Below are 23354 nucleotides of genomic sequence, written 5' to 3'. Positions count from 1 at the left end.
CCCGCAATCTCCTCCCCGATTTCAATGTAATGCGGAAGTGTGTAGTGGTCTATTAGGCGCTCTACAAATTAAAGTTATTATTATTATCATTCTGTTTACAATTGAACATTCCATGAAAATGATCTATAAATTCTGCATCTTCTGAAACATTTATAAACAGAAAATTCATAAAAAATGGCACCACAATTTGGTAAATTCCAGTAAATATTGCAACTTTGAAACTTTTTTCTTCTCTTAAGTATCATAACTGGATTCAGCATCCCGAATAATCCCCAAAACAACTCCAACATTGTTGAAATTGATCAAGTAGTTTCTGAGATTTGGCCATTTAGGCGATTATGCAAAAGTAGGCTAATTATGCAAAAAAAAAATGCCCAACATTTACAACTTAGCATCCGGCAGTTTCTGAGTGCTGGGGATCCGTACTATCCATATCCATCATAAAACTTTGGTGGTTCCAAAATTTCCGGGTTCACAATGGGGTGGCAAATAGACTACATGGTCCCAAGAAGAATACAATAAATCACAAAGAGAGAGTTAAGAAGATAAGATAGATAAAACAAGTAGATAAAATAGACAACACAATTTTCTGAAAGAGCCTCATTACATCATGTCATGTTCCTGTTCTTCAAGAGTGGTGGCCAAGCACCCACTGCAGCCTATTGTTGCAGATGTCGCTTCACACCCCTCTTGAAGACAGCAATAGTGGCCGATAGCCACTCAAGTCTGAATAGCTGATCTCAAGTCGGGAGCATTCCTTTAATTTATATTTTGAGCTGAATAGAATTCAGCTCAACTCAGTTTTTCCAAGGTGAATCGATAATCTGTTGTCAAGTAACCATTTGTGAAGGCTTTCCAGCTCCCTACTGAGACCGGCTTGAATTTCTACTGTCGTCTCCAATAATGCCTAACACAAAAGATATTTCCTAAACTAACAGCGCAAAGTACCAGAGCCTTCACCAGCTCTACCAAACATACCCCAAAGACAGAGCTCTACCACCAAAAGACAGAGAGAGAACTGACACAAAGACTGGAACATATGAAGGGGTGTGGAGGTTGATTGCAGAGTGCGATCAGGTGGTGCTGGGGAAGGACTGAGGTGCTGATTGACCAGCTGGTGCTGGTGACTGGAACCTGGTGATGCATCTGGGAAAACAGATAGGGAGACACAGGAGGAGACGATGGTTGACGATGATGTTGACGATGACCATGAATTAATTTAAAGTCAACCGTCGCTTGTCAAGATATGGCGGTCATTGATTGTTTGGATTACATTTTCAATGTTGTTGACAGGCGGCGCTGTGTGCAGTTCACGTCATCAGGAAGGTTCCGGAGCTGATGGAGATGTTCCTTCCAGCCACAAAAAACCTGCTGAGTGAGAAGAACCACGGTGAGACAACGGAGGCTGTCGGGGTGGAAATGATAAATACAAACTTCACTGTCGGCACTTCCTCGCCTTGTGCTTCTCACAGCTGGTGTCGAGAGTCGGATTAAGGAGCCTGTCACTAGCTATGGGCCTAAGGATTCTTGTGGAAGTGAACAGTGCCACTGCATCAGATAGGGCACTTAATCTCACATCCATTGTAAAATGTATTTGGGCTATTGATTTAAGTGTTTGTCGTTTCAGTTAATTGAAGGGATACGACCGGTTCAAATCATAGAGCTACTGTAAAGACTAGGGATGGGCATTTAAAATGTTTTCCCCCAGATTGATGGCATGATTTACTCGATTAGTGATTAATGGAGAGTACTCGTGGAGGGAAATCTATTTTTAGAAGGCACCTTGAAAAGCATGGCAGCAGCAATAAAAACGCACAGCAGTCCTCATTCCGGCTTAGTTTTTCCGTAGAAACTAGGGATGCTCGATATTGGCTTTTTTACCTATACCGATATTGTCCAACTCTTAATTTCCGATATCAACCGATACCGATATATGCAGGGTTTCCCCGCCCAAAAAACTGAATAATTTCAGGTAATTAACATTACATATCTCTTGTCGTGTAATTCTTCTTCTTCTTCTTTCGTGTAACGTCAGAGGTCCAACTCCGTATCTTGTAGCCATGCCCAACTCTGGTCCCACATCAAAGAGGCTGGCTTCCGAGGGTGGTTTGTATAGGGGGCAGATGGTCAGGATGTGGTCAACAGTCTGCTCAGGCCTAAAAAAAATAATGGTTTGGTTCCGGTTGCCGACCGACCCTGCCGATTTAGGTGCGACCCAATTTATTTTATGAGTTAAAAAAATATATTAAAGATTAAAGATTAAAAAAGATATATATTCTTTTACAATAAAGTTTCATAAAAATCTTAGTCAAACCTTTAGTATTATGGATATTAAACATGCTGGCAGAGTACATGCATCCATGTTGTTGTGAACATTTTAATTAAATAAAGAAATTCCCTAGCCATAGTCTCCGTGGGAAAAAATAAAATAAAATAAATTCCCTACCTACCCATGGCCTTAACTGACAACCAACAGGAACCAAACAATATTTTCTTTTATGCCTCAGGGTCTCCACACTCTCATGCAGCGCTGTCTGCCAGGCCCCACTTCTTTAATGATGCTTTGAAGCGACCGACCCCAGATTTTAAACGGTTCAGCAGAACCCATTGCCGGCGTGGAAGATCGTCTCCTGTGGCGCCATCTCCTGGATCCCAGATGTAGTGGTGGATATGGGTTGGCCCAGCACTCTTCCAGGCTGCCGCCAGCCATCCATTTCTGGATAGGTCCTCATTGGTGGAACGGAGCATCTCTTGTGCCGCCTTGTTGTAGGGGTGGCGGGACTTGAGTCTGCTCATAGGTGCTGTTGTTGTTGTTGTTGTGGTGTTATGTAGGGTGTGCCAGTCATGCTTCACTGCTTTCCTTGCTAGGGCGAGAGTGGCAGCCTCTCATCGTAGGCCAGCTGGTGCGATTCCTGCAAGGACTGGCAACAGGAGCGGGTGTAGATTTCAGGCATCCAGTGATGATCCAGAGGGTGTTGTTAGTAGCCCCATCAACTTTTTTCACATGTGGGCGTCTGCTCCAGACTGGGGCACAGTACTCCGCTGCCGAGAAGACCAGGGCCCTCATTTATCAATGGTGCGTACACACAGATATGTGCGTAACCCGTGTGTACGATCATTTCTAAGTAAAGTGTGTGACTTATCAATTTGAACGTGTGCTTGACTTTGTGCGTATATTTACGCACAGCTCAGGGCATGCGTACCTGGCGCCCAGCGGTAGAATATGAATATTGCAAGCAACGCGGAATTAAGCTTCCGTGCATTAGTTTCAACACTGGCGTGTTCTGTATGACCCGTAATTAATTATAGTTAATTGTAAAATAGCGACAGTAGTGTAATTATAATGGGCTCATGCGCGAACAAGAGGTTGGCCTGCTTGTTTGGCACGGGGGGGGGCAGACCAGGGTTTCCGTTAGAAAAAATTGTTGCCGGCCTCAGTGTCCGGTAGATTTCAATCTACCGGTCAAATGAGAGAAATTCCGGTCAGAGTTTATTGAGCTTAAAAACAATTGATAGGCAAAAGAATGACAACAAAACAAAAGAATGACATCATCAGGGCATGTAGATTTATAATATTTTAACTTAAAACTAGGCTACTTTTGCGTATACAGTCATTATATTCCAAATAAAATAAGTCCTGAGACTCTGTGCTGCTGCCGACTTTAAATCAAATAGGTCGCCCGACATTAATAAACAGCAGTCTGTTATAATCACATTTTTATGAGCTAACGAATTCCGTTATATTGGACATTTGTATTAATTATATCAAGCGAAGAACTGAGACATTTGGCAGAGAGACACGGCAACATTATCGTGGGTTTGCGTGATGACTCTCTCCACCTCACCTTGCGAGAGTATGTCGCTGCAGAGCAGCATATTCAGCTGTTTTCTGGCTCTATCTGGGACCGCTCAACAGCGCCCCCCACCCAACAGCTGAATTGCCAATGGCTGAATTGAAGTACTGCACTGTGCCGCTGCAGCTCCGGCTCTGCAGCTACACATGCACTCGCAAACCCAGAACTAAGCTCTCGCTGACAACGTCGTTGTCATTATTAGAAGCAACGATGAAACAAATGTAATGATTGTTTCGTTCATCGCATAGGCTATTTAATTTTAGCCTATTTTAATACAATTCAAATAATCAAATTGTGCTTAGAGGGAATTATTTTCACCGGACATTATGACCGGAGAGATTAAATATGTCGGACTTCAACAGATTTTGCCGGTCAAATACCGGTAATTACCGGCTAACGGAAACGCTGGGGCAGACGCAGAACACCCACCTCCAAACTCTATTAAATATTGTTTAAAATGAAAAGCGAAATACTATTATTTTGTGTTTCATGTTTCCAAATAAGATTGGTCACAAAGAAATGCTTTCTACTTCAATTTGTTGGTTAGAATAGATGACCTCCGTTGAAACTTCACTGAGACTAAGGGCTCGGGTCCACCTATCTAATTTTTATGGCCGCAATCGTCTTTTTTCAATTGATCCCAATGGGGAGGAAGCGTATGCGGCTGCATGCTGCCGCCTATAGGAAATGCGCTGCAGTCGGCTTCTTTTTTCAGCGCCTTTCACATTTTTTTGTGCGGCCGCGCCCAGCGTTTAAAGTTGAAACTTTCGGAACTTTTCAGAGCGATGCGCCGAGCGCATTCTCAGACAACCGATCACAGCCAATCATATCTACCACTCTGTTTGTAACCTGACACCGGAGTTGCCTGCCTGTCTTGGCTGTCTACCCACATAATAAAAAGCAAAGGGCGAACTGTGGTGTCAGGCAATAACTATATATATAATTAATATACAATAAAGTGTATTAAAATATGCTATATGTGCAAAACCGCGGCAGTAAAATACGATAAAAGTTATTATTACAAGATGGCTGTCATGTAGTTGTCGATAGAGTTCTTTCTCTCTCGTCATCAGGTAGGTTGGTGACTGACAGCTCGTTGCCATAGCTACAAAAGGCTCGCACTGAGTTTTTTTTTCTCACCGCAAGCGTTTTTTAGCTGGAAATGTGAGCTAGGTGGACGCATGCCCTAAGACAGTCTATTTGTGAGCTCCCGCACAGATGTGATAATAATAATAATAGCTTCATTTTATATAGCGCCTTTCAAGAGACCCAAGGTCGCTTTACATAGGGGGAAGAAATAACAAAGTAACAAACATAGTGGTCAGACACAACATATAAATATGATGGAATTCAAGTTCGCGTTTTTATTGATCACATGACATAGGCAGGCTATACATAGGCTACATGGCAGTGAGATTCATTGTTCTACTCTCGTATTTTTGTTATAGTACCGTACTTTTCGCACTATAAGCCGCACCCGACTATAAGCCGCAGCAGCTAAATTGAATAATGTGTACATATATAAGCCGCAGGTGTTTTTTTTTTTTTTTTTTTTTTGGTCTTTTTCCCCCTCCATTTTTCCTCCGATTTTCTCCCATCCCAATGTTAGTCGTATGCCAATTCCCAGTCCCTTCCTGGTCGCTGCGCACTTACCCCCCACAGTCAGATCATCTGGGAGAGTGGAGGCTACCACGTGCTTCCTCCGACACACGTCCAGCCAATCACCGCTTCTTTTCACCTGGCAGCGCGGATTCTCATTGAGAGGGCGTAGCGTGTGGGAGGACCACACTATCCCCCTCACGTCCAATCCGCGCTTAGCAGGCGCCCCGACCGAACTGTAGGAGTCGCTGTTTACAACGACCCGGACCCACCCCGCCAGCTTCTCCCACCCTCTGATACAGCCAATTGTATCAGTGCAGACGGCCAGCCAAGCTGGTGACAACCCCGGAGCTGTGAGCTGGATTCGAACAGGCAAATCCAGCTCAGCTCCGGGGCTGGTGACGAACGCAATCTCCGCTCGGCCACCTAACCGCCGCAAGCCGCAGGTGTTTTAATATTTAATTACCATATGTAATTACCATTGGGGCACAATACTGTCGGACAAATAACAAGAATTAACTCATTTACAAGTTGTATTAAGTTTAGCAAATAAGGGAACAGATAAATAACATTTCAATGCAGTCAAAAAAGCAATATTTTGATTTTAACATTTTCGGGTTTGGTCACGTCGAGTCACATATAAGCCGCACCGTTATATAAGCCGCAGGGTCGAAAAATGGGGGAAAAAGCCGCGGCTTATAGTCCAAAAAGTACGGTATATGCTATTGTCAAGAAAGAAGTACATTATTTTCAATCGTGGCTTTAATTCGTATAGCCGAGAAGCAGTTTCCTAAATCCCGACCCATCTCAGCCACAGCATAACTGAGACCGGCTATGGAAACAAATCATAAATAGACTACTGTAAATAAAATAGCCTAGGATAGGCTATACTGCAGGGGTTCCCAACCTTTATTCCCCAGAGCCCCACGATTCCTTGGAGACATAGGAATATGATATGATATCAGGAAGTGTCGGGGGCAGCGTGAGCCTCCCACGCGTTACTCCTCGACACTGAGAGATCGAGCTGCGCAGGTGAAAAGATGCGACTGCTGTTACCTCAAGTACCGGAGGGGACTTGTGCTATGTATGACTTAGTCCACATTGCAGCCGGCTTGTGGGAGGCAAGAAACAGCGTTCGTGACAGGGGAGGGTTGAATTGGATGATACGAAAATTGGGATGGGAGAAAATATAGAAAAATGGGAGAAAAAGTGGATAAAAAAAAAAAGGAATATGATATGATATAAAGGTATACTGGTGCGTCAGTGAGGAGATAGCCCACAGAGGATAGCCATTGAAGGGGACATGCGTTGCTATTCCTAGCACTATTTGGGCAACTTTACACAATTCCTGTGAGTCTATTGAAGACATCTGTAAGGTTTTTTTCAAAAAAATTTATTGTTTTATATTTCTAATCAAGTACTCAAAACCATAATTTTTCAGCCTCAAGATTTCATGCTGTTATGGCCTGGCTCCGCCCATAAGCACTTTGAGTGACAGTCAGTCCACACAGTCTGCGACTGGTAGGGAGAGAGAGAGAGAGGGAGAGAGAGAGAGAAAAAAGACAGGCCGTTATTGATAAGGCCCCCTCTCTCCCTCCCTCCCTCTCTCTTCCTTTCTTTTTTTCTCTCCCTCTCGGGTGTGCCGCGCGGCAGCTTGTGGGGTGGGGGGGGGCCTAAATATTAAAGGCAACCAACTTGTGTCTAGCCACGCCCAACTTGCGTCTAGCCACGCCCCCGCGGCGGCAGCAGCAGAGCAGAGCTCTGCCGCGGAGCTCTGTCGCGGCAGCATTATGTAGCAGTAATCCCCCTCTTTTAACATCGACAACTAGCTCAACTGGTAGCGCCGCATTGCTGTGGATGCTGCGGTCCGTTGGTGACAAGTTCGATTCCCTTTTTTTTTTTTTTTTACGTGCATTCTTTCGCCGGTTAAGTTTAGGCATGTTAACTTTAAGCATTGTTTCGGAGTTGGTTAAGGTTAGGGTTAATGTTAGGCATTGTTTCGGAGTTGGTTAAGGTTAGAAGGGTTAAGTTTAGGCGCTGTTAAGGAGCTGGTTAAGGTTAGAGTTTGTCTTGGAGAATGGCAATAGACAGCCTATTTCCACGCTGCAGCTCTCGCGCTGCCGCGGTCACATGGGCGTAGTGGCCAATCAGAGAAACGCTAAACACAAGTTGGTTGCCTAAAATATTCACGTGGTGGGGGGCCCTCCCTTCCTCCCTCTCTCTTCCTTTTTTTCTTTCTTTCACTCTCCCGTTCGGGGGTGTGTGCCGCGCGGCAGGTCCCCCCCCCCCCCCCCCAAGTGCTCCCGAATGCTCTCTATCTCTCTCTCTCTCTCCCTCCCTCCAGAGTGCATGCAGAGGTGGGTTTCTCTGCCGCAGTATGAGGAAGTGGTTTCCACTCGCTGTGTGTAGTCAGTCTAGGTAGATTGTGGGCGGGCATTAGCTACAACCACAGAGCCAATCACATCACTGTCTGCTACCCAGAGCCTGAGTAACGTCACTCAGGCCTTCAAATCAGGATGGCCTAATTTACTGGAGCAGGAAATGATCTGAGCTGAATCAGAGCAATCCGCCAATATGGTATTTAGACACTAAAACACATTGATACTAACTCCTATTACTATAATACAATGCTAGAGACTGAAAAATGACATTTATAATGCATGTCACCTTTAAATGCCATTCGAGAATATAGGCTATTAAGGCAAAATGACGGCCTATAGCCTATACATATTATTTAATGTTTTCATAAGCGTAAAGATACAAGGACAACAGTTATATTAACGATCAAGTTAGTTTACTGTATGCAGGCGCGGGGCTCCGTGTGACATGTCTGTGCCATATGCTGCGTTATGCGCAAATTACTGTTGCATAATGTAGGCTAGGGATGGGTACCGAATTCTGTACTTTTAAAGGTACTTACCGAAACACGTCGTCGGTACTACAGAGTATCAATTCACGAGAGATACAGTTAAAAAAATAAATGTAATTTTTTTTACACTTATTTTTCTTTTCTTTCTTTTTTACTTTTTTCTTTTCATGTCAATGTTCACACGCACAATATACGCTTACCTAGGATTTGACTTGATTCAACAACAAAGCAGTCGGAGCAATGGCAAGCCGAAAACGGTCGAAAATTTGGTTATTTGAAGTTTGCATTTTTTTTTTTTTTTTTTTTTTTACAACTGAGGTAGGTAGATTACATTTTTAGAGACTAAAGTACAGAAAAAAGGTACCGTTGGGTGCCGGTATCGATTCACAGGTACCGGTACCGTATCGGTTCAAATGTGAACGGTACCCATCCCTACTATGCATATATAATTTATATAGGCTATACCTAATACCGACATCAAAATAGATTGTATGCCTCTACAAATCATATTAAACCATGCAGGTAGAAAATTGACGGAGAACTTTAATCCCTGGGTAATCGAACTTTAAAAGAACAAAGCGAAAAAGGGCATTCATATTCCAGCATGGTTATTATTAATGACACCAACGCCAAACAGTGATTAACGGTCTTTATTAGTGTTTGCCCAGGCAGCAATGGTCTTTAGGAAGTTAATGGATATCATATCCGACTGTTTCCCACATCACCGTGTACATGTCTGTCAGCCTGTCGCGTATTTCTCCCAGGCGTTCGCTCGGTTTAGTCCACTTTTCCACATTTCATGGGGGTGTTTCATTACCGTATATGGTTAATTACGGGCGGTTCTATATGCAAATACGTAAAACCGTGCACGAGCGTGGAGCGTAGATCAAGTGATATTTATCAACACAGAGTACTTGCAGGTGTGCGTGGGACACGTCTACGCACGTGTGATAAATCCCGATTTTTCTGTACGTACACACATTCTAAATTCTGTGCTTAAGAACGAAAATGGAACACTTTCTAAGAATTGTTGATAAATGAGGGCCCAGGGCTTGGGTGGATATCCGAAGGGTCTTGGCAGTGGCTCCCCAGGTTGTACCAGCGAGGCGTTGGATCAGCGCAACCCTTGATGTTGTCTTTGCCCTGACATCTTTGAGGTGTTGTTTGAAGGACAGTGTCCGATCCAGACGCACGCCAAGATATTTAGGGGCTTGCTGTGACTCATAAAATAATAATTTGTTCTTACTTGCTTGCCTGGGTAAATAAAGGTTAAATAAATGTTAAAAAATATATATACGTATATACCGGTATATATTTTTTTGTTTTGAAAACCGATACAGATATTTTCCGATATCACATTTTTATGGCAATAATATATCGGACATCCCTAGTAGAAACCCATTGCCACGGTCATAAAATGTAGGCGAGACAAGTGTGGTTTGTCACTCAGCAGTCATGGAGATATGGAGAATCTCCAAAAATTATTAAAACATTTACCGGGGTGTTAAACATTAAAATATTAAAACACCCCCCCCCCCCCCACTCAAAATGTATTGAGTTTCCTCGTAAACCATGAGTAATCGATGAATCGCACCCACCCATCGTAAAAACTAGAGACCAGATTGTTTCCTGATTCTATAAGGGTTTGGGTTAGTGTATGGGGCTAGTTACATAAGCATGGGCAACACCAGGAGGGAGTAATGTAGGTAAGGTATCCCTCTGGTGTAAAGGCTTAGTTGGTAATTTTTTTGATCCACTTTTTCTCCTTATTTTTCTGTTTTTCTCCCATCCCAATTTTGCCTCGCCAATTCTCCCTTCAATTCTCCCCTCCCCTGTCTTGAACGTTGCTAGACTATGCCTCCCACTGGTCGACTGCAGTGAGGACCAAGCCTTGCATCACGTGTCCCCTCCGGTACACGAGGAGGCAGCTGTCGCATCTTTTCACCTGAACAGCGCGATCTCTCAGTGGCGAGGAGTAACACGTGGGAGGCTCACGCTGCCCCCGATACTTCCCGATTCTGCTGTACAGGCGCATCAACCGACCTGTAGGAGTCGCTGTCCACAACGTCCAATCCCCACCCACCAGCTTTCCCACCCCTAACACTGCCTATTGTGTTAGTATGAACGACCAGCCAAGCTGGTAGCAACGCCGAGAGCTGGGCTCGAACCCAGCATCTCCTGCGTTAGTGGCGAGCGCCTTGCCCACTGCGCCACTTAGCCGCCCAGGCTTAGTTGGTAATGAACTATGTTGACAAAGCTGGTAAATGTGTAGGTACTACATCATGCACTTCCTGTGCACATTGAAACACACACACGTGTGAACGCAGCAGAAAGCGAGTGAAACCTGAGACGAATAGGCTGGCAGACGTTGATCTCACCTCAGTCATCAGCTCTGGAGAGAATCGCAAAAAACCTGGGACTATATGAAATTAATGGAGTAAAATGACTTATACCAGTTAAAGTAGAGGAGGCTTATTTGAGTGAGAAACAACTTGTTTTCATGTCTAGGATCTTAAGAAATGTATTGACATTTTAAACATGGAATGTCATTCAGGGGATGTTGTTTAGTGATTTTTGTTATATTTTGGGTGCAATATAGTTTTAACAATATAAAGTCAACAAGGGTGAGCTAGCTAACAATTTGGCTAGTTTTGACATTGAATTAGAATTTCCCCAAGGGGATCAATAAAGGAATATCTTATCTTAAATTGAGAAAATATTATTGAAATTCCTGATATTTAAGCAGTTTATTGCTATTGAGTTTCATGATTCGTTTTCAGTGAGGACATCGCCTCCTATTCATTTCCACTGCCGATTGTCCTCTTCATCTATCCAACATCTGGTGAAACCTCATTTCATTTCACTTACTCGAAAAACAATAATGATTTACTCATCTCACACACATCCCAAAGCTCTAAACAGTTTGCACACATTCATTTAGTTTGACAGTTTATTGAGAGTTAATTAGTTTCATTATGTCCTCCAGTGATGGCATCCTTCTGTTGTGTTAATTACAACTCAAGGAAATGATCGCGATCGCGATCCCCATTGCTATTTTTTCATCTATATAATGTCATTGCTGTAGTGCACCAATCATTCTTGTGCCCTGTACAAGCATTAGCAGTTACACAGATGATCCCAATTCTGGAAAATGCATACTTTATGAACAAGATGTCATTACACTATTTTCAATGTAGTGTTTTCCTAGCCCGCAGTATTTCTGGCTGCCTTTCACCGCTTTAAGTAAGTTATGGGCAGTTCAACCCCTTTCTTTATTGCATTTGATTTTCCAGGTAGCACAGTCAAGATAGACGGCAAAGTGAAGGAGAGAGAATATGACAGCATAACATGAGCTGAATTCAAACCTGTGCATTCACAAAGACGGCAAGCACTATTGCCCTCTCAACCACTGAGGTACCTAGTGAAATGGTTGCGATTTGAGTAGTCTTGACACGTCGGCAAGCTAGCTCCATTGGGTCTGAAAGCAGCACATTTGAGGAATAAACATACTGCAGCTTGCTGGTGAAAATGGTCATCGGTAAAGCCAATTTGACTCACCGTGGTGATGTGTTGGCACCTCATCTCTCAGGCCGCAATGAATCCCTGGAGCTGTGATTACATTAAAGTACCAGAAAAGGTGATTTTGTGACCCTCTCTAATAACGGCAGCAGGAAGGCAACACTTGTGCGTGACAGCCATTCTGAACATTAATATAAAAGCCCCCATCTGAGTGCCCGTTGTCTTGGTAACACACTGATACATTGATAAATCGTCTCTTTCCTGTACTTTAATGTAATCACAGCGCCAGGAATTCATTGTGTCATGAGAGACGAGACGCCAACATTATCACCACAGTAAGTCGAATTGATAACCATTTTTGCTCACAAGCTATTTGTTTATTTCTCAGTGTGCCACTTTCAGCCCCCCAAGAGAGCTTTCCTTTTAGAAGTATATTCATTTCAGAAATGGTGACATGAAAGGGGAACTACTGGAAGCCTTAACTCATTCAGCGCCGGCCGGATATGACCAAATTAGGGCTACCACGCCAGCGCTTTAATCAATGGGAGGACGGGGAGATTTGCGCTTAAAATATATCTTAAATTATGGCTATGGGTCTAATACACCCGTCGCTTATCAATGACTTGCTTGCAGTCAACATGTACGAAACGGATTGTTTTTTCATCGGTACATTTCCGTTTGATACCGTTTTGAACAAGAGTATAGTTTTGGAGATTTCTAGTAATTCCAGAGAAAGACACGATAATAGCCCTTTAGTGGAATACAAAACACGTTGTCATTTTTCGGCTGATTTATGAATCGTTTTCAAATAAACGCTAGATTATCGATAGTATATGTGTCCTTATGCACGATACAAAAGCGGGCTGAAAAATTGCTTATCCGTGCATTGGTCGGCGCTAACGGCACGCACACACACGCGCTCCGATGGCGGTGAAAGGAACATCTGATTAACCCAAGATTCGTAACATAAATTCCTTACCTCACATCAGATGTTCTGCAAAAAGATGAATCCAATTCCTGATCGCCATTCCAAATATCGATCGCGTCCATTGATCCAACGTTATAGTCCAAAACACATAATCCACGATGCTCCCAGTCAACGTGGTACAACGATACTGCATGCCCGAGAAGCAAAACCCGGACTGGACTTTTTTTCTTGATGCACATCCCCAGCCAATCCAATCCAATGATGTGCAATACCAACCGGGAGACGATAGGCGGCGGTATTTGCCCTTTTGCGAGCTCAAACCCATTCCCAACGATAACATCAGGTTGGATGGATGAAAATGAATGGATATCGCTAATAAAAGAAATAACGATTAAAACCCGACTATACTCGTGATTGGCGTTAAAGCGTCTGCGAGTTAACCCGACTATACTCGTGGTCGGCGTTCAATGAGTTAATAATAATAATAATGAATTGAATTTGTATTGCACTTTTTGTTCACTAGGATCCCAAAGTGCTACAGGGTTAAAACATAGTTAAAAAATAAAATAATTATTAATAAAACAAATAAAATACAGAATAAAAATAAGATAAAAATATGACATACCTAGTTAAAAACATAGTATAAACAGAAAATTAAAGACAACAGCACAAGAAAAAAAAATATCACAAGAAAATAATTTAAATAAAAAGCTAACGGTCAAACCTTTTGAAACAGATAGGTTTTCAGGCCTGCTTAAAAGAGTCCAGGCTCTGTGGTGCCCTCAGCTGGATGGGGGAGGCTGTTCCACAGGCGTGGTGAAGCCGTGCAGAAGGCTCGGTCACCCATGGTGCAGAGCCGGGTATTGGGGACCTGAAGGAGCAGGCTACCTGCAGATCTGAGGCCTTCATAACAATGGCCTTTTATTCCTTCTTCACCCTCTGCTGTTCTCCTTCAATTAGAGGTCCTGCTATTCGTTTATAACTTGAGGTCCTGCTATTAATTTAGACCTGGAGGTCCTGCTATTAATTTAGAACTGGAGGTCCTGCTATTAATTTAGAACTGGAGGTCCTGCTATTAATTTAGAACTGGAGGTCCTGCTATTAATTTAGAACTGGAGGTTCTGCTATTAATTTAGACCTGGAGGTCCTGCTATTAATTTAGACCTGGAGGTTCTGCTATTAATTTAGAACTGGAGGTCCTGCTATTAATTTAGAACTGGAGGTACTGCTATTAATTTAGAACTGGAGGTACTGGTATTAATTTAGACCTGGAGGTCCTGCTATTCATTTAGACCTGGAGGTCCTGCTATTCATTTAGACCTGGAGGTTCTGCTATTCATTTAGACCTGGAGGTCCTGCTATTTGTTTAGAACTGGAGGTCCTGCTATTCATTTAGACCCGGAGATCCTGCTTTGCTATAAGCCTGTCTCCAGATAGCATTGCCTCCAGATGCAATTTAATATAAAACATTAAAACCACCCAAGCCCCACCATGGCCATGATTATGGACTCACCCCCTGGGTATAACATGCCGTGCCCTGCCTGAGCATGTTAATCAGCCGCCGCTGCATAGATTACCGGCATTTCTACCTCGCTAGCATCTCCCCATTAGCTGGCTACTGCCTCCCACCTGTTTTGCCGCATTGCTTCTTCCCTCGTCACATTATCCATTAATGACGATTTACTTGTCCTTCGTCTTCACCCCCAGGTGTTCTCCATACATCAGTCGTTCTCCTAACTGAAATGTGTGAAAGAAGTCCAGACATGCTCTCCCACTTCAGAAAGGTATGGATGGACACGGTCCGATAACTGAAATGACTATTAGCCACACAGTTGAATAAGAATGTGTCTTAAGCGTATTTCTACATTTCATTCTCTCTCTCTCCCTCCTTTGTCTTCAGCTCATTCTACATTTCATTCTCTATTTCTCTCTCTCTCCCTCCTCCTTTGTCTTCAGCTAATTCTACATTTCATTCTCTCTGTCTCTTCTTCACCACATACACCTATTCCTCTCAGTATAGCGCTAAGATAGACTTGAAACACACGTTTTTGACCTTTTTGAACCGTGGATTGCATTTCTCATGTAAGGTTTGCTCTACATTCAAAGTGTCTTCAGTCTCTCTTCCTTCCTGCTGTCACTTCTCCTGCTCCTGTACCTCTCTCCTCCTCTTCTAGCCGTAACAGAAGCCGTGCCACCCCCCCCCCCCATTGTTCATGATCGAAACATTTATTTTGAGCTCTCTCTCTCTCTCTCCCTCTCTCTCTCTCTCTGAAAGTGAATCTCTCCTCCCTCCTAACATCTACTTCATATTTTTTCTGTCATTTGTCTTTGTTACAATTCCTGCATTGTGTTAGAATGAGAAGGTAAGAGTACATTCTGATTCCATAGCTGGTGCATGCCGTAACTAGTACTGTACATCACTCCACACACTCACCGTCAAATTTGATGTGTTCAGTAATGACATTTTTATTTGTGTTTCTTTTTATTTCTTTTACGGTGGTCATTGTTTTGTCAGTGTTCTTTTAATATTATGATTACGGTTATTTTTTTCTTCTTCTTTTGCGTGGGCTGGGGTGCATTTGTCAGATACATCTCACTATTGTCCAGGTGTCATCATTAGCCTAACAAGTAACTCATCTGATCACTGTATGTTGACAACAATGTGGTGGGTCTGTTTTTAGTTTTAGTTTTGTTTTTTCAGTTTGTCACCCCAGGTGTCGTATCTCTAGACACTGCTAATCTATACTGCTGTCTGTCTCGGGCGAGAGGAGGGTTTAGCCTTGTGTCTTTATGTTTATAAAATGTCACTGCACTGTTAATTAATTTATGGGACAAGCCTCGGTACGTCTTCACGGTTTGGCAAAACTAGCATCAGGAAGTCCATGTTGAGACGAGATGCGTGGTGTTTTATGGTTGTATACCTGGTAACCGTTGACATTTCAACACTGGTGAGAGGAGGACATTTCACAATATATACTTGAAACACAGCGGTTGTGGTCGTTTTGAGCTGCTAGGGGCAATAAACAAGGCTCTGGTGTGGATCTTACATCCGTGGCACATGGCAAGCTCACTGCACTCTTGTGTGAAGTCTTTCAGAGGTACTATTAAGATTCTGTTTCTCAAAACCAAACATTCTAACCCAATGTTCTTTTTATATGGTCATTGTCTTGATTATATATAACCTCAAAAAAGGAATGATGATTGAGTTGAATTACAAACCATGATAACCGATAATCCCCCACCCCCCTGTCATGCACTTGATGACAGACCATCATAACTATAAACTTGAATTTATGGCCTGCCTGATTTTTGAAAGAAGAGAAGGAAAAAAAGTTTGGGAAAAAAAAAAGAGATTATAATAAAGATTTCCTTGGCGACTCAGACCCACAAAGGCCTTTGACATCTCTCCTCTTCTCTCCTGTTGTTGGTCTTTTGTAGCTGGTACCACAGTTGGTGAGAATTCTGAAGAACCTAATCATGTCTGGATACTCTCCCGAGCACGACGTCTCTGGCATAAGTGATCCCTTTCTGCAGGTGAGATGTAAAACCCTTGGCCTTGGCTGGTAATTTTTTATTTTATTTAACCTTTATTTATCCAGGCAAGCAATTAAGAACAAATTCTTATATACAAAAGCAACCCGTTGTCAGTATTTGTGAACCTGCACCACTCTGTCCTGAAACTAGGAGTCGGAAGGAGAACACACCAGTTCATGATCTCACCTGGATGTCAAATCTGGGACTCTCCATGAGACAATGAACAGGACAGGGACTTTGTGGGTCCATAACATGTTTCTGTGTGTTCTTACACCTAAATTACGTTTAAATTATCGTTCAGACCTGTTGGCTATAGTAGAATATTAAACTTATTTCGGGCGACAGTGGCTCAGGAGGTAGAGTAGTCTTCTGGTAATCTGAAGGTTCCAAGTTTGATTCCTGCTCCTCCTGGCAGCGTGTCGAAGTGTCCTTGAGCAAAGACACTTAACCCCTAAACTGCTCCCGATGACCAGGCACCTTGCATGGTTCCCTCTGCTGTCGTGGATGTGTGAGTGAATGGGTGAATATGAGGCATAAGTTGGAAAGTGCTTTGGATAAAAGCGCTATATAAATGCAGTCCATGTAAGAAATCTGATAAACATTCATTGGGTCCACAAAGTTAGCGCCCCATTCATTGTCTGTGAAGCTTTTACATTTTAGGGTTCTCTTTCAATTTCTAGCTTTAGGAGAGAATGATTCATGGTCACAAATATTAACAATTGAATTCTGAAAAGGGATGGATGGCATTGTTTTTAAGTATCATCTTTATGGCCTCTTCATCTACACCGACATCCGGCAGTGTGGCTACATGGCTAGGGCTCCGGACTCATGATCGGAGGATCACCGGTTTGAGCCCCGGTCAAGGCTGTGGTCGAGAAGACTTGTTATTGTCCAGCAGGGAGGACTCTCTCCTCTGGACTTGGCAGCTAACAATGCCCCTGTTACGGTCGTTAATTAAAACCCTCTATTGGGCCCCTCCCTGGGAATTTTCACATTTTTCTTTTTTTACATAATATGAAACTACAGGTTCATACCTTCAAAATAAGTCATCAATTGTAAAAAAAAATCGAGCCCATAGTTTTCAATCAATGTCCTATGAAACATTCTGGTAACATTATAACCTAATCTCAGTTCAGGGCTTTGAAAGAATCAAAGACAATTCAGCTATTTGATGAAAGGACTACACTCTCAGGCCTTGTCCAGACTAAAATGATTTTGATCTTTTTCATTTCGTTTTCATTTAAAAAAGGTTTCCGTAAAAATGAAAACGTCTCAAGATAATAAGTGCGTGCCACAAATTTACAAAATAAATGTCTTTCCTGTTTTAGACGTCGCTCTTTTATTTTGAAAACTCCCGACCAGAAGTGTTGTTGTTGTTTTCGATAACTTGTGTGTCCGGTTCTGTGCTTTTGAGCTGACGCTAGGTTCCAACGGATAGGAGAGACACACACACCGCGGCGCAAAATGCAGCTTCACAGGCAGCCGGTGATGAGGAGGAGGAAGAGCTGCTGATTTTAATCGGCAGGAGAGGGAGAGAGCTCAAAGCCGTATATAGTATAATAGCCCCGTGGTGCGGTCGGAGGCAGCTCAAACTACCTGTGTTGTATTAAATTAATTGATTGATGTTGTCCCTGTGTGTGTCCAGTCTTTTCGACTAGCAAACGTCTGTATTTAACGTTACCTCAGGATACCACTGTAATTGTAGCAAACGTTGTCTGTATTTAACGTTACCTCAGGATACCACGGTCTGTTGTATTTAGTTGGTTAGCTATTTGGCTAATGTTGATAGCATAGCATCAATGCTAGTTCCCTGGCTACAGCTACGAGCCATGGGAATACTATTTACTAAATGATGGAGGCTTTTTAATCGTCAAGGTAAGAGAGGATTTGTCATGATCAACTGAAGACGTATGCTATGGAACAGTATGTGCTTGGCTACTACTTGGGTTTTCAGAAAAAGGCCAGCTATGTGACGCTAATCTCTAGCTAGTATCGTGTATTGCATCACAGTAGCCTTCCGATCAAGCTCAATAGCTTCTTTTTTTAATCCACTTTTTCTCCTTATTTTTCTTTTTTTTCTCCCATCCCAATTTCGTATCGCCAATTCTCCCCTTCAAGTCTCCCCTCCCCTGTCTTGAACGTTGCTAGACTATGCCTCCCACTGGTCGGCTGTAGTGAGGATAGAAGCCTTGCATCACGTGTCCCCTCCGGTACACAAGGAGGCAGCCTGTTGCATCTTTTCACCAGACAGCGCGGCCTCTCAGTGGCGAGGAGTAACGCGTCTATACCAAAGGTAGCCGCATTTCTTGCAGACGCTCTCTGATTGGCCGACGCCAGTTTCTACACTGGTTAAGCTTAGGCAATCTTCAAAGTTGGTTAAGGTTAGGCAAGTTCTTTCGACGGTTAAGCTTAGGCACTCTTTCGAAGTTGGTTATGGTTAGAGTTTGTCTTAGAGCATGGCGATAGAACGGCAGGTAGTTTGCAGGCTGTTTGACATGGAAATGGGCAAAGACACAGCTCGTCACGCTATTGGGCGCACATGTCACATGACCAGAAACGTCTGCCAGAAATGCGGCTACCTTTGGTATAGACACAGGAGGCTCACGCTGCCCCCGATACTTCCTGACTCTGCTGTACAGGCGTCACCCAACCGACCTGTAGGAGTCGCTGTCCACAACGTCCAATCCCCGCCCATCGACTTTCCACCCGCTACCTCTGCCAATTGAGATAGTATGACGACTGGCCCAAGCCGCAGGCAATGCTGACTCCGGGAGTCGAGACCGCAGCCTCTTGCATTGGTGACGAGCGCAATCTCCGCTACGCCACCCAGTCGCCAAGCTCAATAGCTTCTGTAACACGAACGCAACCACTCTGATGCCATTGTTGTTTAATAATAACTCCCGGTGTTTAATAAACACTTCTAGCCACGACATATCTGGACATATAAGACATATATGTATCATGTTTCTTTTTTTGTTGGCTGGGTTTGCATGCGGATTAAGGGTGATGTCAATCTGTTGTCGACGGTGGTAGTACAGGCACAGTACATTTAGCTGTAAAAGCCTGATCAAGCTCAATAGCTTCTGTAACACGAACGCAACTACTCTGTACATGCCATTGTTGTTGTGATGTTTGGCTGAGTTTGCACACGCAGGGTAAGGGAGAGGTGGGCTATCGCGTCATCGGTTCAGGAGAAGAAGCGTATCGCTTGTAAAGATGGTGACGCAAGGGGGGCATCTTCAGAATTGCGCACTCTGAGAGCTGGTCTCATAAAGTAGCGTCTTCAGGCTGCCAGAACGCAGTTCCGTGTGGATGAAAGGTACATATGATCAGTGATGCCACAGATTACTTGTAAAAGTAATCTGATTACTGATTACTCCTTTAAAAAGTTATCTAAGTTACTTTACTGATTACTTGATTATCAGAGTAACTTAGTTACTTTGAAAGTAACTAGGTTACGAAGTCGTCGTCGTTCCCCCAACAGTTTTTTTAAACGCTTTATTGAAAGTGCATAAATTGTTTTTAACTTGTTTCTCTGCACATAACGTAAATTGTTAAACTAGTGCTTCAGCTTCTGTACCATCAAGTATGGTAAAGCAACAGTCTATGATGCTCACAGCATTAGAGCAGCCAGCCAGTGGTTTTACAAAACCAGTGTATCACATCTAACAAATGCAGGCTGAACTATTCAATTATATCAACTGTAACTATATATATATTTTTTTTAAATGTCTCTCTATAAACATACAATCAGTCTCTCTTTAACATGTAAATTAACTGTAAATCTGGCAAATAAGAGCTTTTGCTCTGCCACCATCAAATATACATTAATCTAAAGGGAAAGAAACAATCTCTCTCTTTTGCTGTTTGGCTGGCCTCCGAGTCCTCCTGTACCTAGTCGAAGCGTCGGCTAGTGTTGTGATTCCAGATGCTTTCAATGCAATTGGATGTGCTGTTTTTAGCGGTAGACAGTATTTTGTTTCCTCCGCATATGAATGTTTTTTTCACCCGGCTTAGCTGACACAAACGTGAAGTAGTGACTGAGGCTACGTTTAGACGAGCGTTTTGGGGTGGAATTCTCCGTGCAGACGAGGCTGTAACGACGGAGCCCTGCTGTCACACGATTGGCGCATATGTCACATGACGTGCTGTGAAGACCCGCCCTACTCTGCCTCTGATTCGCAGACTGTGGATGGGGAATGTGATTGGACCAAAGCAGAGTCACTCACAGACAGAGGGTCCAGTCACGCCGCGGGACACATTGTGTATTTAACCCTTTCACTGCCACACAACGTCACTCCCAAATAAGAAAAACAGCTCAAAATGTATTTTTGACTGTCGAAAACGAAATAAAATACTGCATTCCGCCTGCATTATGAATTTATGATGAGATAGTAACGAAATAGTAACGCACAGCCACTTGGACAAGTAACTGCAATCAGATTACTGGCTTTTAAAGATTAACGCGTTAGATTACTATTTTCGGGGAAAAGTAATCAGATTACAATAACGCGTTACTTAGTAACACTTTACTGGCATCACTGCATATGATCAAATACTTTGCCTGATAAGATCGAAATCGGTTTAGTCTGGAGATGGCCTCAGGATTCAATTCACTCTACACCAATTCACACCTGAACAAAGGCCCAGCTTCCAGTCTGTCATTCCTTTGTTATTCCAATGACTTGTCTTTTGACCCAAGAGGCCCAGAGAGAGTTTAGTTGATAAAGCTAGGGTGCAGAGTCATTAACATTTTTACTTTCTATACCTTATATATTGTTATTTGTATAAGATATATATTTACTCTGTATTTTTTATACCAAATTCAAGTTCACGGTCAACTTTGATAAACTGCTTGTAAAACCTAAACAATGTATTGTACAATGAAGTGATGTACATATTTATTTTCAGAACAACCTGGGCTATCAGAATATATGACTCAGTTATGTCACATGAATGTAGTATGTAGGGGAGAACGGGGTTGGTTGTCACACGGGTCAACCAACAAACTAGATTCTTGTACCGGATCTCCTCTCTGGTAAACAAAAATACCCTGAAGACTCTTAACAGCAGCACTCATTCAAGGGTACTACAACTATGCTTGCACCTCATGGTACCAAAGCACCTCAAAGGCACTAAAAACAAGATTACAAACATCACAAAACAAACTGGTCAGACTACTGCTTGACCTTACTCCTAGAACCCACCTCACTCCTGCCCATTTTGACAACCTAGGATGGCTTAGAGTAGACGACAGAGTACAGCAACTTGCAATGGGCCTGGTCTACAAGATACACTACACCACTAAGGTACCCATGTACATGTCGAAATACTTCCCAAAGGTCAGTGAATACCACAACCACAACACCTGAGGGAGTTCCACAAATCATGTCCAACCCATATTCGGCTCGAACAAGGGACTGAACACGTTCCGCAATTATGCCACATCAATGTGGAACGCCCTACCCACAGCCGTAAAAAAATTTGAATCACTACCCACCTTCAAAACCGCTCTCAAAGAGCACCTACGGGAGGCTGCAATTTGAAACTGGCCCCTGTAAATGTCTGAACCTCCCTCCCCCCTCGTATGTATATATTTACTGTTAGGATCTGTTTAACAGTACTGTATATTTGCATATCTTGTATGTCACAAATGTAACGGTACTGCATATCATGTATGTCATGATTAGATAAGATTAGATTCGATTATTATATCCATCTGTATGTTGTGTATGTCATAAATGTCATGAATTGAAAATGGGGACCCTGATGTAAACGAGACGAAAGTCTTTCTCTGGTCTGCATCTGCTTAACAATTGTGTGTATTGAGTTGTACTTAGGGCTGGGCGATATGGCCTAAATATGATATCACGATATTTTATGACCTTTCGGCGATACACATCATGATGTTTTTCCTTTTTTCCCCAAACAATTCATTATGAGGCTTACCAAGACAGTATTTGAGTTTGCGAACATTAAAGACAAAAGACTCATGCATTTAGCATTTTTATATTATATATTAGATTTAGATTATTGGATTCTTAGATTATATATTTAGCATTTTAGCCTTTCGTTTTTTTATATTATATATTAGATTTAGATGATTAGATTATATATTGTAACTATTTATTTATTTACATGTATGTATAAATTTATTATTTGAACGGCTTAAGGCTATATCTGTACTTGATGTTTGTTTGTTGTGTTGCATACTTGAAATAAACTTCAATCCAATCAAACCCCCCCCCCCCCCCCCCCCCCCCCTTAAAAACAAAAACCTGTGTTTAACCTGGCCATCTATAAAACATCATGCTAAAACTGTGAAACAAATGTCCTACTCCCCTAAAGAAAGAAATACATAGCAAACATGACTCGGTTATCCAATAGTGCTGCTGCTTTTTATTTTGTTAAAATCTTTTAGTTAATAAGACTACAAAATGACTACAATATATATGACTACAAGGGCCAGAAGCCGACTTCATGACGGCTTCCTGTCCTCGCATTCCATTTCCGGTTAACGTTACATTTTCAACAACAGATTGCTGCTAATTAAACACTTCATGGAAACGGAGTAACGTTACCGTTATGTTGAGTTCATACGTGTAGTGTAGTATGAACTCGACATAACGTTAACATTACTCCGTGTCCACTGTTGCTGCCACTGTTGTGTCGCAGATGGATGGTACACTCGGTTAGCTCCGTAGCTAATCTGCTCGTAGACTAACTTACCGATAGCAGTACAGTACCGTTAACGTCGGAGCTTACTCCTGGGTTTCGGGGGGCATCCCTAGCACCGAGCCACCGCCTCTCTGGCTAGGTGTGTGCGCTTGCGTGCGTGTAGATGACGTAATTTGGGCAAGTGTGTGTGTGTGACTGACTTTTTTTTTCTGCGAGAGGGAGAGGAAAGCATTTAGCGCTGCGCTTGTAAATCTCATCTCAGCCGCGGCGGCCTCTAACGCGAGGGCAAAACATCACGATATCCACGATACGTTTAAAAAGTGTATCGTTAATGAACTGTACCCGATATTTACAGGGTGTGCGCGGATCCTTA

General features: G+C 42.8%; 1 protein-coding gene across 1 annotated transcript in view; it reads left to right on the top strand.

Moving 5' to 3' along the window:
• The window catches only part of ap1g1 (adaptor related protein complex 1 subunit gamma 1), a 146564-nt gene that overhangs the window by 74571 nt on the left and 48639 nt on the right, over positions 1 to 23354 (top strand). Inside the window, exons 5-7 of the mRNA XM_084337690.1 lie at positions 1294 to 1390; positions 14477 to 14553; positions 16208 to 16303. Coding sequence (XP_084193816.1) covers positions 1294 to 1390; positions 14477 to 14553; positions 16208 to 16303 — 270 coding nt within the window. The remainder of the gene's footprint in view (positions 1 to 1293; positions 1391 to 14476; positions 14554 to 16207; positions 16304 to 23354) is intronic.

This window comes from Notolepis coatsorum (genome assembly GCF_963971535.1).
Source record: "Notolepis coatsorum genome assembly, chromosome: 20".
NCBI lineage: Eukaryota > Metazoa > Chordata > Actinopteri > Aulopiformes > Paralepididae > Notolepis > Notolepis coatsorum.
The sequence above is the reverse complement of the archived record's forward strand: the minus strand, read 5'-3'. Positions and strand labels throughout refer to the sequence as shown.